Source organism: Protobothrops mucrosquamatus, unplaced genomic scaffold (genome assembly GCF_001527695.2).
Source record: "Protobothrops mucrosquamatus isolate PMUCROS unplaced genomic scaffold, P.Mucros_1.0 scaffold897, whole genome shotgun sequence".
Lineage (NCBI taxonomy): Eukaryota > Metazoa > Chordata > Lepidosauria > Squamata > Viperidae > Protobothrops > Protobothrops mucrosquamatus.
Window position 1 is genome coordinate 59,061 of NW_015387149.1, and position 19,084 is coordinate 78,144.

Consider the following 19,084-nt stretch of genomic DNA (forward strand, 5'->3'; position numbering starts at 1 on the left):
ATTACTGATTTGCTTGACAGAGGCTTCAGTGGAAACGTATTTTAAATTGAATGACTTAGCATATTTTAAAGTGGGCTTGATGCAATTGTGTTGGACAAGTTACTTTAAAGCACCTAAATTATCTTAATATGAAGGCATTTTAATAATTGAAACCTACCTTACACATAGAAACATATGCACTTATCTGTAAATATAAAGTACATGTATTGAGCCAGGTCATCTTCATAATGAATCTTCCAACAAATTCATCACCTGCATGATGATGATAGGTAGGTAAAGTGGAAGCAGTGTTTATGGGTATTAAAAAGAAGTTATTGAAATGAATTAAAGATGAGGAGAGGGAATGGGGTACCACCAGAATTGGTCCATAAGGGAAAGACCAGAACGTTGCAACCATCTGTGACATTCTGCTATCTGTAATGAAGATGTCCATCAAACATTCTGTTGATGCATCTGCTTTTTGCTTCTACACCATGGGGATATATACCAATCTACTATATCAATATATAACAGTAAAATGTAAAAAGGCATTTAGAGCTATTGATATTTGCATTTAACATGCTTTTAAATTACTAGCTTAGTAAAATGTTTCCTACTCTGGAGAGGCACTCAAATATCAGTAAAATTTCATATGCAAATGGAAAGCATGTTCATGCATGTAGGGGAATCAGTTCTTTGCATAGCTTAATAATGAACTTGAGAATCTTCTAAGGCTCACAGTGGTAAGAATAACTGAAAATGGTACAATGGGGAGAAAAGTTTGTGATTCTATAAAATTTGTAGTTCTATATATCATTAGCGGTTCAATTCCTGCTGTACGTAAGGATTTCAAATTTTTTGAATGTGTAAATATCTACTTCTTGAACAAATCCCAAAATAAGAAACTTATCTGATGTGACATACAGTACTTAGAATAGCTACCATTTGATACATAAAATGAAGTATTTTATACTGATAGAATATATAAAGTCTCACATCATTTTGTGTTATTCAATTCTGAATCCCCAACATTGATTGTATCAATGCGCCCATAGACACCTTCCTTGGTAGCTAGCAGGCTTCAGTATTAAAAATAAAGAATAAAGCTCTTTTAATTTAAAAATGTAATGGCAAACTGAATATTTATTCTCAAGAAATAAAGTATATACAAAGAGGGACTGTTAAAACAGAGAGCTGTAGGCCAGTATTTGTTTAGAACCGTGCCTCTTATGTGAGATAAGGGGGGGGGGGGGGACAGGAGGTAAATTAAGATGGAGAACTGGGAAACTGAAAGACGTATTCTGGAACAATCTTATCAGTTTTATTTGTATAAAAGTGTATTTTATGACTGGTCATATAATGACAGATATTACTAGGCATACACATTTAATCACGTACATATTTGTGGGGTGAATGCAGTGTCCCAAGAACTTAGCAATCATCAGTGCATGCTGTTGTCTCTCATCATATAGATATAGATATATCTCCCTACTTACCCTTTAAAAGAGCTCTGAGACTCTTTTCCATACTGAAGAACCAGATGATAAGTCAAACACAACAAAGCAGAAGGTGAAAATAATCTTGATTAGAGAAACAAAATATTTGTTAAAAATGCCCACGCGTGTTTTATTAATAAAAACTAATAGTGCCACAATTAAACAAGTAAAACAAACTGCTTATATGCCATAAAATATTACAGAAAATTTATTTGTGTTTCAGTAAAAAGACTTCTGTCTTAAAACAGGCAGCTGACAGTATTTGTGCAGTTAATTCTGTGTGAATAAATTTAAAAAGACTACCACCTGTCCTGGTTTTTTTTTTTTTATAAAAAATGAAGTATTAAAAGTGATTGACAAGTTTTGAGTTAAACATAAAACATTCTCTATATTTAATTTCAACTTTATAATAGATTACTGGAAGATGTTTATGAAACAAATATAAACCATTTGTTTCAGTACATGTCTTTTATACCATAGACTTCTAAGTATGTAAACAACTATGTAACAAATTGTTTTCAAAATCTGCCTGTAAGAAATCAGGCAAATTTGTATCATAAGCAAAACTCATTCTAAACTTTCAAGACATTTACACAGCTATACCAGCCTGGCAGTAAACATTTGCCCCCAAATCATAACTCATATTTCTAACTTCAGCAAACATAGTATATAGAATTTGATGGGCTTACAATGATCAGTATAATTTTAAAAAGGGAAATAAATTCATACAATTTCTGCAAACTAACATTTAAAAGATCGTTTTTTGTTTGATTCTTTGGACATGGCATGATCAGCAAAATATAGTATTACATTTGATTACTATGCATCAGTACGATGTCACCTAAATTCAATCTCAATAAAATGCCATTCATGTATGCATTTTGACAGGTGGACAGATTTTATTTTCCATTAAATGTGGCTACATTTCAAACTTTATGACAACATTTAGGGGCAAAATGCATTTTCCTTCAAGTTAAAAATCCTAAGCAAAAGTAAATAAAAGTTCTGCATTAACACACTGGTATTAACACACACATCCTCATCACATGTAAAAAAATCTACATAAAAAACAAACAATCTTTACTTTATTGGAGGTGCAATTTTCTAAATTCAGACTCTTACCAGTATCTCCTTGATGAGACAATTTTGACAATCTCTTCCTAGAATTTATTCCTGCCGCTTGCTGAATTTTTAAAATAAAAAAGTCTACAGGCAAAAAGTATCAGTCATCATCATCATTCTCATTAAAGTCATCATCATCATCGTCGTCATCATCTCCAACATAAGACACTGGTGTCTCTACTCTGGAGCCGCTGTATTGAGATCCATTGGAACTTGTAGCCAACATTCCATCTCCTCCGTTTGAGTAGTCACTGCAAAATGAGCAAACTGCATTAATCTTTTAATTCCACCTTCCCAATTAATATGTTTAGCCAGGAGTGGGTAACTGCAGACTCCTAAGGCCAAATATTAAACTGCGGCAACTATTAAAAACTATTTTATATAAATTATGAATTAATGAATTAGTTATTATTACACGAATTACAAATTAATGGAATTCAATGTGGATAAAAGTAAGGTTTTTACACTAGGATCTTGGCGTCCTAGTGGACAATCACTTAAATATGAGTCAGCAATGTGCAGCCTGGGCTGCATTAACAGAGGAATCAAGATCGTGGGAAGTATTAGTATTGCTTTACAAAGCCTTGGTACGGCCACGCCTGGAATACTGCATCCAGTTTTGAAGAACATTTGCAGGAATTGGGTATGACTAATCTAATGAAAAGAAGGACTAGGGGAGATATGATAGTAGAGCTCCAGTACTTGAGGGGAACAAACTAAAGCACCAGAAGGCAAGACAAGAACCAATGGATGGAAACTAATCAAGAAGAGAAGCAACCTAGAACTAAGGAGAAATTTTCTAATGGTGAGAACAATCAACCAATGGAATGCCTTGCCTTCAGAAGTTGTGGGTGCCCCATCACTGGAGGTTTTAGAGAAGAGACTGGACAGCCATTTGTCTGAAAGGGTATAGACTCTCCTGCTCATGCAGTGAGTTGGATCAGATGACCTCCAAGGTCCCAACTCTTATTCTAAGTTCTATGTTCTAATTACGATTACCAAGGTACCTTGACACCTATACTGAAAGTATTTAGTGCAAAAATAGTCCCAGTGCTGACCTTTGGCATGGAACTGTGGGGCTCTATAAAACCTACTTCACTTGAGCAAGTTCAGACCCATTTTTTAAGAAGCATATGGGGAATTGTTTTCACTTACTGGCAGAGGATCCATTCAATGGACCCTGATAAGACTAGCCTAGCTTCATTTTATATACATGTTTGAAGTTCTTTAATATTTTTCCTGTTTGAAGCTTTAAGACAGGAATAGGTAGTCTGGCCCTCATCTGGTTCCCAGCTCCTTTGAAGCTTACAAATTCAGTGGCAAAATGGTCAATTTTGGCAACTGAAAAGGAAAATTTCTTAAGATGTCTTTTGATAAGCTGGTATATTAAAATGTTTCTGAGATATCTATTTAGATCACTTTTTAATTAAATAATAATAATAATAATAAATTTAATTTATATGCCGCCCTTCTCCCAACGGGACTCAGGGCGGCGCACAACATATTTAAAACAAAACATAAATACATTCCCCCCCGATAAAACCGAATTAAATCAAATTTTAAAGTTGTGTCTCTGTCAAATTGTTAAAAGATAAACCCCAAATAAAATCCTCCCTAGGTCAGGTNATGTAACAATTAACAATAAAAAATGAAATAATATAGTTTTACTATTTAGCAGATGATACTGGGTCTATGAACTAGTTTTTAAACATAAAACTCAATCTTATCCAACCTGTTAGAAAATCTTGTCCCATTTGAAGCCGAACCTGATGAGGATGAGACATACACATTGCTGATTGATCCCTGAGCCATTTCTGTAAGACAAAGTAACATCAGGAATTAGACAGCAGTCACTATATAGCATATGTATCTGCAATTCAATAAAACTTCCACTGAATATAATTTACATATATAGCATTTCAAGTACAAAAACTATCATCATGGTGCCTAGAGAACAACCTGCACCTAACATTGGCAAGACGAAGGAGATGGTGCTAGACTTCTGGAGGAAAAGAGAGGAACCTGCCCCACTTTACATTGGAGGGGACTGTGTGGAGAGAGTTTCCTCCTTCAAATTCCTGGGAGTCTACCTCTGTGAAGATTTTATCTGGAAAATTAATACAGCCCAGATGGCCAGAAAGGCCCAACAGAGACTCCACTTCCTCAGGGTCTTGCGGAAGAACAGGGTAGAATGACGACTCATGACCTTCTTTTACCGGTCTACTATTGAAAGCGTTCTCACATACTGTATTGCGGTTTGGTATGCTGGCTTGACAGCCGCGGACAGGAAGGTATTACAGAGGGTGGTGAGCACAGCACAAGACATTGTGGGCTGTTCCCTGACATCACTGGATGACATTGCCAGGGCCCGTTGCCTTGGTAGAGTGAGGAAAATTCTCAGGGATGACTCACACCCTGTTGGTACCTCTTTACTCTCCTACCGTTAGGTAGGAGATACAGAAATATAGCCAGCTGTACTAACAGGCTGAAGAACAGCTTTTACCCATGGGCTATCAGGCTTCTGAATGGGACATAATTTTATGCATGACAGACTCGTGAGGCCGGTGTGCTGTGCAATTAGCTCACAGGGTGTAATAACTTGGGGGTTTGTAGTCACTGCGAATTGTGGGGGGGGGGCACGGATGGAGGCTCAGCCAATTTCACTGTATTCATGTTATACTTTGATAATAAAGGTTCATTCAATTCATTCATTCATATTTAGTGTCCCATCAACTGCTCTATTAATAAACCTGGGTTCTAGCTTGATAGAACCAAATAATCTTTCTGAGGAGACCTTTACATTTATAGTAGACAACCCATGAACCATTGGGTTATTATTTCAGAGATATATTCTTACCCAAAGAAAGAAACAGAATGATCAGAGGTAGGTAAAGATGCAGTGGGAGCAGAAGCAATTTCCAACTGGCTTCCCCATTGACTTTTCTTTTAGAAAGTTGACAGGAAGCATTAGAAATGATAATGTGGCAGCACTGATGCAGCCCCAGATTTACTGAATTTTAACCCCAGGGTGTAATTGTTCATGTAATGTTGTATCTACCTACTTTTAAGAATTAAGGTCCAGATGATTTTTACTAAGTCCTAATACACAGAACTATAGAACTCAAAGAGGATATACTATCTTTTTCATGTGACTGTAGATATTTCTATTATAATCTATGAGAATCTTTAAGGAAATAAACATGCAATGGCTTAAAGCTTAACAAAAAGATCGATTCCTTTAGTAGCTGAAAGGTAAAAGAAAATTGTGAGGTTGAAAAATGGCTGATAAGGCCTGGAGGTTCTTTATGAGAAGCTTGGTGCTATGCAAGAAGTGGTAAGAGGGAAGGAAACTAGGGCAAAATGAGGATAGTTTTAAGCAGCTTTTTATAAGCAAAAAGGTGAAAAGGCCCAGAGGGAACTCAATGGGTGCAGACTAAAAGAAAAAGACCAAGAGCAGGTATTTTCATCAGGCAGTGGCAGTGATGCAAAAGTGGTAAGCTACTGCTTGTCTAGGTACCGGAAGTCCCACGCGATGAATCTTTGGCTTACAAATAATCCCTAGGTATGAATTGGATGCCTGTTTTACTCAAAATGGCAGACAGCCAACTGGTAACAACATCCAACTCCAAAAGAGAGAGGCAGGCATGCACTGGCAAGGGGACCCCCAGTGCTGCAGACAGGGAGATCTGGTGGCATCTTTCTCTTGTCCATGTGGCTATGGTGGGGAAGGTGGGAAGAACCCAGCAATGTTTCTCTCACATACATGGTTGCCAACGAATAATGCAGGCTATTGCTACTACTCCACCACTGCATCTCTGAGGCTCCCCTCCCCCTGTTTACTTTTACATCCTCCCTGCTTGCATGTGTGCTAACCCCCCCCCCCCCAAATCCAAAGTCCATGTGACTCTGGTCTGTTTTCAGTGGTTCGTAGTAAGACAAAGTTGATTAAGTATCTTTTCTGGTTTACATACAAATAAGGTTTAAGGACAGACTGGAAAACAAAACATGTTCTTAATCTAAATTAGGGACTTGCTGTACTTTTTGCCTTTTCCCCTTTTTGCGGCTTTGTAAAAAGTTAGTTAGCAGAACACAAAGAAAGGAGTTAGATGAACTGTGGGGAAAAAAACTTTTCCTGTTTTGTGGCCACTCTTCCAAAGCAGTATCTGAAGTTTCTCAAACAAGCCCTTCTTTTACCTTAACAGGTGTAAGTCCCACTCTTTTAACCTAAAGAACTGAGACGAGTTGTGCCATACATCTCACCTGGATTACTTCTGTGTATATCAGTGTATGTGTACCACTGGTTGTGAAATACTACTCTAAAAAATAGACCATGGTATTGCGACCACAGGAAATGCCTGGGCCTATACAACCTGCAAAGCTAAAACAAAACAAACCAATTTTGGTTTTTTTGCACAATATGTGAACCTCATAATAATTTAAACTACTGGTTTTAAGAATCACATCATTAGGCAATCAATTGGGCATGCATGGTGGAAATACAAAAGAAGAGTGCCACTTTGGCTATCATCCCATGAAATACTACATAGAAAAGAGATGTTTTTGGAATGTAAATGGATGACATATTGGTATTTATTGATATATGAAGAAGAGGGACTTAAGATAAAAACAAGAGAACAACTAGTAAGTGAAGGATTTGTTTTTGACTTATAATTATTATAGAATTTTTGAAAGATTTAAACTTGATAAAAAAAAGGTTAGTTTTCGCAGGAGTTAAATCTGAATTGGGTATCAACTCATGTTCTGGAGATGATCACCTGATCGCTAACGTACCATATGTAAAATGTTACTTAAGATGAATCTGGAAGATGAATATTTCCAAGATTGTATGGTAAAACGGGTGAAAATTTTTGGGTATAACACAACACTATATAAGTGGGAGAATGGACTAATGGATTAAACTTTATTTTGAATTACAGTTTGAAAGAAAACTTTTATAATATGATATATCATTGGTATTTGCCCCCAGACAGACTAGCAAAAACGTATAGAGGAAGTTCTAACATGTGTTGGAAATGTAATCAAAATCCAGATACGTTTGATCATATGTGGTGGTCTTATACATATTAAATCATACTCGATAAACATAATGATAATGCAGAAAATATTTAAGATACAAATACTAATGAAACCTGAAGCTTTTGTTTTAGGTATTATGAATAAACCAATTGAAAAACAGTTTGGGATGCTATTTCTTTACAAGGTGACTGCTGCGAGGATTGTACTTGCTAAGCATTGGAAGAGTTGCCGATTGTTGAAGAGTGGATTTAAAAAGTGACTGAATTAGCAAAGATGGCAAAATTAACTGCCTTGGTTAGAGACAATGGACTAGAAAACATAATAAAGGACTGAAAGTTGTTTGTGGACTTTCTACCTGTTAAATATAATAATAGATAGTTAACAGAGGGGGTTTGAAGATTAGTGTAATGTTTGGGCTAACCTGTTGACTATTTTTTCTTTTCTTTTTTTCATATATGCTATAATTAGATGTTGGGTCAATTTTATTATTACAGTAGCCAGACTTCCTCATCTGGAATATTTGTGTATTTAATATAGTATTTTTGTTAAATAAGGATGGAAAAGCTTATAACTATTTGTAGACCTGTTATGTAAGGGGAGGATAACTTATACGTTTTTTTAAATTTATTTTTCAGCATCCAGCCAAGGTGGATTTTTTATGTTCAATGTTAGATTTATTTGAGATTTGGTTTTTTTTTCTCTACCCAGGAATTTTTCCCCCTCACTGTTAAATGTTGAATGTTCATTTTTCTGTTTTGCATTTTATCCTTGTTGATGAAAGAAATTATTAAAAATAATAATTTACATTATTTAAGTACAGTAAGCACTAGATGAAAAGGTGTTATACTAATGCAAATCAAATGTACTATGTTGCAATATCTTCTAAGGTTTTCTGAACTAAACATTACCTTTATGTTACAGAATTATTATGGCTAGCAAAGCAGAAGATAAAATTTGTATTTTATATCCTGTAGCTGTCAAAGTTACAATCTCAACTATTAACATGACCCATCATCTCAACTATTAACTGAAGGTATTTTGCTAACAGCAAAGCAGATAATGTTTATATTATATTGCACCGTTTATCACAGTTGTGTTAAGTTCCAATAGCAGTTTATTTTGTTCTTAAGTTTTATTTCAAATGTTAAAAAATAAGTTATTTCATTTAACTTTACCCGTCACATATGGTTCAAGAGCTTTAGGAACCAAGCTCCTTGCATTTTTTAGATCTTCTGCTGAGCAACTTCCAGATTCCAGTCCAAATGCCATTCCCATGCGCTTCAATACTTCAATATCATCATGTATTTCAAATGCGTTATCAAAATTAAATAGATATTCAAACCTAAAAGGAATGAATAGATGTTGGTCAATATGTTATATACAATCAGTATTTTTCTTTTAAAGTACTTCTTCCATTAAAACGTAAACTTTGAAAATAAAGCATGCGTAGTGTTATACTGCTTAAATGTTTTTATTTTAGAAAAGTTTTGGTTTTTATGGTCTTTTACCACCTTTTAGCCCAATATAAACTTATACTGATCATACCTATACCTATAGCACAGTGCTTCAAAAGCAATTACAGTTTACAGAACAGTGTAGTTTTCTACTGAGAAACTGAATGATATATGTGAAAGTTGAAGAACGAGACAGAGGGGCTAATTCTCGTTGCACAAGACCAACCCTTAAGAACAAATGCATACAAGCCAGAACTGAGAAGACAGCAACAGATAGCAAGTGCCACCTCTGCAAAGAAGCTGAAGAAACAGTGGATCATTTGATTAGCTGTTGCAAAAATATGGCACAGACTGACTACAAGCAACGGCATACAAAGTAGCAAAAATGATGCTTGGAAAGATCTGTAAGAAATACCATTTGCCTGCAAATAGAACTGGTGGGACCATAAAATAGAGAAAGTAATAGATAATGAAGGAGCTAAACTGCTCTGGGACCTTAGAATTCAAACACACAAGAACTGTCACATAACACCTCAGATTTAACAAATGTTGATAAGAAAGACAAAAAAATCTGAATGGTGGACATGGTAGTTCCTGGAGACAGCAGAATAGAAGAGGAAGAACTGGAGAAGATAACAAAATACAAAGAGCTGCAAATAGAAACAAAATGATTGTGGCAAAAGCAAGCAAAGGTAATACCAATAGTAATACTGTATTTTCCCGAAAATAAGACCGGGTCTTACAAAAAAAAATTTTTTTGGGGGGGGGGGGGAACCAAAAGACCCATTAGGGCTTATTTTTGGGGGATACAGCAGCTTTCCATGGGTTTGGAACTCACTCAAAAGATCACCAAAGGTGAAATTAGAGTTCTCTTTAAAATTTTAACATTCTAGTGAGTATCACATTAAAACATTAAAGACTGAAGAGTACCATCCTTGCTGTGAGACAGTGCAGTAAAACATTTGACAGTGCAGTGTAACATTTGAATTGTCATAGAGATTTTTTTGGTTGTGTCAGTACCAAAAGGAAGGGCGCCTGTTGTTGTAGTTATTTTTGTTTAGTGAATTTACTCACCGCCTAGAGTTGTTTCGTTGCGAGAGGGGTAGCAAATAAATTTGGATGGATGGATGGACGGACAGAGAGGAACAATCGCACGCAATGGCTCTACATCAAGTTGGAGGGACATTTCGAGTGGATATACTATGGGACTATGTTCTAGACCATGTGCTATTCATATTTAAGTATAAAGACTGAGGAGGATCTTCACAAGATGGAACAGTGGACAGAAATCAGCAAGAGGAGTTTCAACAGGAACAGATGCAAAATGTTACATATGGTTAGGAAAAATTGAAGGTGTCAGTATAAGATAAGAGAACCACACTATGCAAAATACATGTGAAAAAGAGTTGAGTGTTTTGGTGAATCTCTACATGAACATGAGTCTAGTGTGAAGCTGCTGCAAAAAGTATATAAAAAAAAACAAATCTTAGGCTGCATCATCAAAACTAGTGTCAAAATAGATAAGGTATTATTTGTCTTTATTCAGCATTAGTCACATTAAACCTAGAATACTGCATCGAAATTCTGGGCACTGCATCTTATCAAAGCACTGACAAACTTAACCAATATTATAAGAGAACTAGGAAGTTAAAATGAAAGAGCAATTAGATAATGATGGCTGTCTTGAAGCAGCTAAACAACTGTTATTTAAAAGACAGGACCAAATTTTTCTAAAAGACAAACCATTCACAATGGATTTAAATTACAGGTAGTCCTCGAGTTACGAATGTAATGGAGCCTGCCCATTCCATTCATAACTCGAAAACTCATGGGAGTGAATCTCATACCTCGAATGAGATCACTCCCTGCTCATTAAGACGCACACGGCTTGTTAAGTGAACATGAGGTATCTCAGGGTGGGGAAGGCCATGGAGAGACTAGTGATGGAACAGGCCCCCAAGGCCTCCCCGACCAACTAAGATACCTCATGTTTCCCCCTCCCTTCCTGCCCCGCTGAACTCATCTTGAAAAGATCCGTCTCCTCTCTGCTGCAGTTGCCCGGATCTGAGGATGGGAGACACTTCCGCGCACCTCTGAGGCTGGATACGGGCATCTGAGGCCTTTTCCAGGCTGCTGCCACCCAGATCTGAGGCTGGGGGATGCTTCCGTGGCCATCCAGAGGTCTGATCCGGGCACCGGTCTTTTCTAGGCCGCTGGAAAAGGCCTCCAATGCCCATATCAGGCCTACGGAGGGCCGCGGGACCATCCCCAGCCTCAGATCTGGGTGGCAGCGGCCGGGAAAAGACTTCCGGTGCCTGGATCGGGCCTCCGGAAGGCCGCGGAAGCACCCCCCCGGCCTCAGATCCAGGCAGCAGCAGCCTGGAAAAGGCCTCTGGCGCCCAGATCCGGCCTCCAGAGGCATGCGGAAGCACCCCCCAGCTTTGGTTCCGTTCTCTGTTAGAGAACAGAGGCCCTAAAGTATCATGAGATCACGCAAGATCAGTAGCGTGAGATCTTGTTCCACTGATCTTGCATGATCCATTCTGTGCGAAGGTACCGAAGGCCTGGAGCAGCCAAGAAAGCAAAGGAACTAGTGCCTAGGGAGACCTAGAACGGGGGTAGGGAAGGAAGGAATAACCAGAGTGAATGTTGCAGAGCCACTGGGGTCGCTCGTAAGGGTGAATGACTGCCGTGGTGCGGCAACATTCATAATTTTGGGATTTGCTCGTAAGCACTAGGGGGCGCTTATCGTGTAACTTCGAATGTTCACTAAGGGAACGCTCACAACTCGGGGATTACCTGCATAAGGAAGATTTTAGCCGGATATCAGTGAAAAAATCTTAACAGAAAAAGCTGTCCAATAACAAAGGACCTGCCTTGGAAGGTGGCAGATGCTCCTTCCCTGGAAATGTTTCAGCACAGGTTAAATGGCCATCTGTTCCAAGTGCTATGGTAATGGAGTTGGGCACTGGCAGAGGATTGCACTAGATCAGTGATGGCAAACCTTTTAGAGACTGAGTGCCCAAAAACTGGCCCGCCCCCGGCTACACCCCCTGCCCTGCCCCCACCCTGCCTCCCCATTCCCCGCCCGCTCGCCCGCGGGGCCACTCACCGCCTCCAGGGCCTGCTGCAGATCGCCCAGGCAGCCCAGCAGCGCTAGGGCGGTCACACCCTCTGCCCGCGCCCTGCAGCATCAACTGTGCACGATGGGGTGTGAGGGCAGAGTCTTGTCTATGCTGCCTGGCTGCCATGTCCTTGGCTGCGCTCTGCTCCGTGTGGGCCATGCTCAGGACCGACTCTCCTTCAGGGGGGCTGCTGGAGAGGAGGGGATCGCGGGGGGAGGCGAGGCTGGGGCAACGGCACGTGTGCCCACAGAGAGGGCTCCAAGGGTCGCCTCTGGCACCCGTGCCATAGGTTCGCCACCACTGCACTAGATGATCTCCCATATCCCTTACATAAGCCTTGCGTTCTATGTTTCCACCTTAGACAGGGCAAAGAATAAAAGTATTTATAACTGCTGATAAAATCGGAAGCCACTTCTTTATTTTTTTAAATTTTCTATTTCTATTTCATTTTTCACTTTTCTACAACTTTTCTCTATTTCTAGCATCTTTAACTTAAAATTTGTACTATTTTTATTCTGTTAAAAAGTGTTATGAAAAATCCCCTTATATTATATATGTTTTAATGAATGCAGTAATTTCTCTTATTCTGGTTGAGGGGCAAGAAACAAAAAAGGCAGAATCAGCTTTTTTTTCCATACTGAAATGCCAGAACTATCTTAAGTTTAAAAAAAACAAACTCCTAGCATTACATCAATTTTATCTTTATGTAGCTTACTGAAAGACTAGATAGCAATTATCTTAATTGCTGGTGCAATTTACTACCATAATTCTGAAAGGGCAACAGTAGATAAAGATGGGAAAAAATCAGACTTATGAGAAATAGGTCACATAAGAGTTCTTTCCAATCCCTTCCCCCTCCAATAATACTGTGCACAAATACATCTTTTCTGCATGGCAGAATCTATCTTTATTCTTTCCCAATGCTGAAGAATATAATAAAGTTCTGCTAAGCTTAGCTGCTAGTCATGTTCAGTGATGCTTTGTTTTATATGGTGATTACAAGCCATGGCTTGGGAGTCAGATTGCAACTCGTGTGATATCTTACTGGATGCACCAATCTAAGATTATTATGGTGAGCAGGCAAAGCCAATATATTGTCTGTCAGTGGACACCTCCGCTGAAGCAAAAGAGGTTTGAAAATGATAAGAGTTCGGAACCCTGTAAGAAGCCAACTTAATAATATGACATTGACAAGTATATCTGTGCCAAATTGAAAAGAGCGCCTGCAGTAAGATTAAGAAAGAATATCCCTGATAATAGGAAAATGATAAAAATGTCATGAATACCATTGGTATCCACTGAAATAAATAAATATACATCAGTTAACTATTAAGGCAAATCAACATCCTTTAAAAGAAAAGGAAAAATTCTAGTTTAGAAAATCATATAAAAGTGTATCACCAATAACTAAGCATTCAACTCTTTAGAAGAATTGGATAAAGGTTCCCATCGTTTTCATTACTGTGAATTATTTAGAATAAAAGCCTGACTTAGCTCAGATGAGGAATTCTATATGCAGCCCTGGCTTACTGCTTACTAACTACTTCATTTAGCAACCCAAGTTATGATGGTGTTAAAAAAAAAAGCTTTGCAATCAATCCACAAGTTTGTGACTGTCACAGCAACCCATGATCATGTGATTACTATTTGTATGTTTTCCAACCTGCTGGCTACAAAAGTTATTCTTATGGCTTGGATACATTATCTTCTTTTTGTACTGCTTAATAATGGTGAACAAGTCTTAACATTTCTGTGCAACATTCTTTTGTGTATATGAAGAATATTTTGTTCCCCCTCAGTCCTCTCAAGCTGAACATTCCACGTTCTTTCAGCCTTTCTTTTTGGACTCAGTTTCTGTTTTCTATGCTGTTTTCTGAACCTGTTACAACTGGAAATGGCCTGCAGGTAGGTTCAGGATGGAAAACATGACATGTACAGTTCCTTGCTGACTTCAAAAACAATGAGCAATACACATACAACAATGTATAGAAGCATGGTAAGATTGTAGAATACCGTACTAAGATGTATGGTATACATGTACATTTTCTTTAGCACATGATCCAATGCATTACCTGCCTTTTTACTAAACTATTTATTGCCCTGAAATTCTTTAACTTGGGTCTTAGACATTGCAAAAGGTCTGTACAATGTAGTCATACATACTGCTGAAGGGCAATAATTTCTCCTGAATCTTGCCTTGTATTAATCTGCTATTTAGTAATCCAAAGTGTTAAATACTGAAGATTTTGGTAATGCTATGAATATCGTGTTCACCCAAAGAAAATGTTATTTCATTAGGTAAGTTTGGTAAACTACTCTGAGACAACACACTACAGAAAAAAAACAAAACCTTCTGACCTATTCATCAAGCTTTTTCTCAATATTTCCTATTAATACTATGCTTTACAGGAGTAAAATTGGTTCAGGAAAGCATCTGAAAATTATTCAGATGGGGTAGAAACTGAACATGAATTCTTATCTAGCTGAGAATGACTATCCAACTGCAAGACCAGCATCATTAGATAGTATCTTTCAATATGTTAATGACAGAGGATCTGCTGTGGATTGACATTTGCTCACTGTAAGTTGTGGCTTCTAGGTGCAATAATAATCACAAACCTTGCTGCTGAGAGAACAGCAGTCCCATGGGTCAGGAAATGGCTGACCAGCCTCAGGACAATGTTGAGGCATAAGAGGATTTTTGGAGACAAGGGTCATGACTGAACCCAGAAAGTCTATTTCCTGCTAGATCCAATATATTCAAAGAGTAAAGCTCATTATGACAATGGGAAAAACAAAACACTGTATTGTTCAAAAGTTGTACCTGAAAATTAGAAACAGAATGGACACTAGACAAGATCTGCTACGAGTTACAGAAAAATAGATAGACAGGTTCAAAACTGAGAATGACAGTTGCTTGGCAATTGGTTCTGAATTTGTTTTCCAGAGACTGAATCTGTAATCTGGTCACTTCCAAATAGTAGTCTTTTAATAAAAGTAGCATAGGAAATGGAAGGAGACAAAGTAAAGGAAGAATGGAAATGGTGATGACATCAATATTAATGGTTCTACTATCAGTAAAACAAAGCTTAAAAGAGTTTAATCTTTAATAAAGCCTAAAGAGTTTAATAATGAAAAAGCAGTCAGTTTATACCTTTTTTTCTTTTATGGTGCTGATATTGATAGTTGTTCTGGTGCCAGTGCTCCAGGATCAGAAACAGTTTGTGTTTACAAGGTCAACAAATCAAATAATGCCTTCAATTGCATAGGCAATGCAGCTTTACATTAAACTCTAAGCTGCAAATGTGCAAAGCTACAAATATGCAGCGACTGGAACATCTATAAAGCACACCTGAAGCATATCAAACAGGTCACTAATGTTGTTTGCTAGGGAGTGGAGGCAGTGAAGGCATGTTTTTATTACATGCCCTTGGCTCAAGCAGATCAGGTTTCCGAGAAGTTTCATTATACTATGGTTAGAATATAGGTTGGAAACATCAAACAGAGAACAACCAAAGATCCATTGTTAGAACTGACAAAAGAGAAACTGAGAATTGGGTGGGATTATTATCATATTATGGTTCAAGGTGACTCTGAGTGGCTCTTTTCATCTGTAGCAGGTCTCAGGAAACATATGTAGCTTAGCCAAAAATCCAAAACTCCATACAGGTTAACAACTGCCCTATTTAGTGACTGTTCAAAATTACAGCACTGCTGAAAAACTAACTTTACAACCAGTCCTTGCTTTTACAACCATTGCACTGTCCATATGATCAACATTCAGGTATTTTGCAACCAGCAGGTGTTTATTGTTGTTGCACAATCCAGCCAACCTATGATTTCTATTGGCATGCTTCATCTAGCCCAATCACAGAGTCAATGGAGAAACTGGCAATCAAATCCCAAGTCATGGTCATGTGATGCCTTGCTGAACAACTTGCAGTGATTTAACAACTAAATGAAAAGTGACCTCAAAGTCAGTCATGGTCACGTTTTGCTTAGCAACACAGATGCTGGCCTCAACTGTGGTCACTAAGTGAAGCTATGGAGAATAAATGATGCCCTGTAATAGCCCTTCAAAGTATTGGAAGACTGCTTTCATGTCTTTCCAAGTCTTCTCTTTGTTAAGCTAAAAATACCTAGTTCCCTTAGCCATTCATCATATAATTTAGCCTCCAAACTCATTTGTTTCTTTGTTGCACTTCTCTACACTCTTTCTAGAGCCTCAGCATCTTTTTTGTCTCATGGTGACTACAACTGAACACAGTATTCCAAATGTGGCCCACTAGAGTGATACTATCACTTCTTGTAACCTTGATTCTATCTCTCTGTTGATGTAGCCTAGGATAGTATTCCTTTTTGGCAACTGTAGCACACTGCTGACTCATACTTATGTGGTAGTCCACTAGGACAGCTAGATCCCTCTCAAAGTTACTACTGTTGAGCCAAATACCATCTATTCTATACTTGTGCATTTGGCTTTTCCTGCCTAAGTGCTCTTACTAGTCTTGTGCTTGACAACTTTCACACAACTTTGTCCTGATTTCTAGTTCATCCAACTACATTATAGTACATTACAGTAGCAGGTCCCATGTCAATCATAAAGACTAAGAATGAAAGTGGTTCCTCAGGCAAGAAATAATTCTAGTACAGTTAGAAGGCAGACATGGTCCCGCCAATGAAGAAACTTAGTATTCAAATATTTTATTTTCAATATTAAGTTCAACTATTCACCATGTAAACACAAGCTACCTCCCATCAACACAGCTAAATTTAAAAACCTGAAGTCTAATGGGAACAAATTAACAGTAAAGTCTTTACTAATGACTTCTTGTGTCCAGATACCAGCCCCCATATATAAATTTAAAAATGCATACAGAGGTTATGATTGGCATGGAAAATCTGTCCATTTATTATCCTGCAACTAACAATAATATAAGCATTTATAACCTTCAATCGCTCTATTCAACAATCTACATACTATATTTACAAAACCAAAAGAAATCATTTTTCTGGGTAGTAGTAACTTACTTGTCATTAGAAATACTGCAATCAATTACAGTTTTCTTGCTGGTGTTCACTATGATAAATGGCAAGTGAATGACAGAATTAGAAGTTGGTGGTCTATTTGCTTGCTGCTCTGCATGACGATTTCGCTGAACAAGATTTTTGAAGGCAATTTGCTGTTAAAGGATTTAAGCACACAAAGTTTGCTTTTTTAAGATTTGGGAAACAATTTAAATTATTTATCTCAATAGCTTTAGCAGGTGACAGGACCTAATTGACTTGGTGATCTCAGAAGTTAGGGAGGTCTGGTCCTGGACAGTATTAGATGGGAGACCATCTGAACATTTCAGACTTGTTGCCTAGACAGGGGAGTTGAAAAAAGGAATCCTGAAAGACACCAATGGCAAACCATTTCTGCAATAATGCCAAGAAAATTGCTCAAATTTAAGTTATCCCAGAGCTGAACTCAACTCAAGGGCATTTTTATTTTTATTATAGTCACTTGTATGCTACTCATTCATCAGATTCTGTTTTTTTAAATCTAAAGCATGTAAATTTGAGAACTGTTAAAATAATGATAGATTGACATTAATTAAATTAAAACAGAATTAAAGAAGAAGAAAAAACCTGAATTCAAATGCCTATTTTCAAGGTTGCACCTAACATTGGATTAGCAGGAAGAAAATGTATGCTACTGCTCTATGATGATACCTGAAGAATTAATTCTTGTAGTTGTGACTGTTTTTGCTTTATTCTTTCAAGTCTTCTCTGCCTCTCCACCTTAACAAAAAGAAAAAAAACTGTAATAACATGTTGAAAGAATCAAATATGTATACTCCTAGTATACTCCTAGATGTATATTCATACTAGGAGCTATTTTAAAGGTTTTACTAGGAGCAATTTTAAAGGTTTTACTCACCAATGAGCAACTAAAGCAGCATGAAAACAGTTTTGTATATGTAAGAAAAGCTACAATTGTTCTAAAAATAGAATCAGAATACCAAACAACTCCAAAAGCTCTTTTTTCCCCAAAAGCAGTTTCAAACTAGCTGTGCAAAAAAAAAAAAAATTCAAATATTTTAATTATGCTGAAACAGTTTTGTAAAATGTTACCTATTTTACCTAATGTTACCTAAGAGTCAGCAATTTTCTTGGCATGGAACAGTTATTTCAAAAAATAAAGCAAAGACAGGTAGTCTTCACTTAATGACTCTAATTGGGACCAGAATTTCCATTGCTAAGCAATGTGATCATTAGATGAAACATCACGTAACTGCACTTCTTAGAGACAAAAGTTCTAGCTGTTAGGACAGGAACATGCCATCGCGGTTCTCCTGCCCTGCTGCGCTCATCTCCATTTCAACTCCCACCACCTGCCTAACCATCCATCTCTGCACTCTGTGGCCTACTAGTTCATGCCCCACTGAGTTCACCATCTTCTTTGTCCTATTGCTGATGAGGCACGACTGGCTGGGACAGCTGCTGGCCCTTTGCGAGGTGTTTGCATGGCCTTGTGAAGGGCCTTGCAAAACTGCCTGGACCAGGTATGCTTCATCAGCAGTGGGAGGGAGAAGACAGAAAAGGTCAACCAGTGGAGGTGGGGGTAGGCAGCAGAGTGCAGAGCAGGCAAAAGGGCAGATGCAGGGGAGACCGATGGGTGGTGGGAGTCGAAGCGCATACTGTCATCATAAATGTGGGCAGTCGTGTGAATTTTGATCATGTGACTCACTCAAATTTTGATGATGTTACTATGAGGTGCTGCAATGGCAGTAGTTTTGGCCAATGGCTGTAGTTACTAAATGTTCACTGAATCACTAAATGGTCACCGAATCATTAAGCAAGGGTTACTTGTATCCCAAATTCT

General features: G+C 37.9%; 1 protein-coding gene across 1 annotated transcript in view; it reads right to left on the reverse strand.

Moving 5' to 3' along the window:
• Positions 1 to 1,606: 1,606 nt before the first annotated feature.
• Positions 1,607 to 19,084, reverse strand: part of TFDP1 (transcription factor Dp-1) — a 31,694-nt gene continuing 14,216 nt past the window's right edge. Inside the window, exons 8-12 of the mRNA XM_015819316.1 lie at positions 17,932 to 18,000; positions 17,245 to 17,396; positions 8,810 to 8,976; positions 4,330 to 4,411; positions 1,607 to 2,848 (exon numbers count right to left, since the gene is read on the reverse strand). Of these exons, the coding sequence (XP_015674802.1) occupies positions 2,698 to 2,848; positions 4,330 to 4,411; positions 8,810 to 8,976; positions 17,245 to 17,396; positions 17,932 to 18,000 (621 nt within the window). The 3' untranslated portion in view covers positions 1,607 to 2,697. The remainder of the gene's footprint in view (positions 2,849 to 4,329; positions 4,412 to 8,809; positions 8,977 to 17,244; positions 17,397 to 17,931; positions 18,001 to 19,084) is intronic.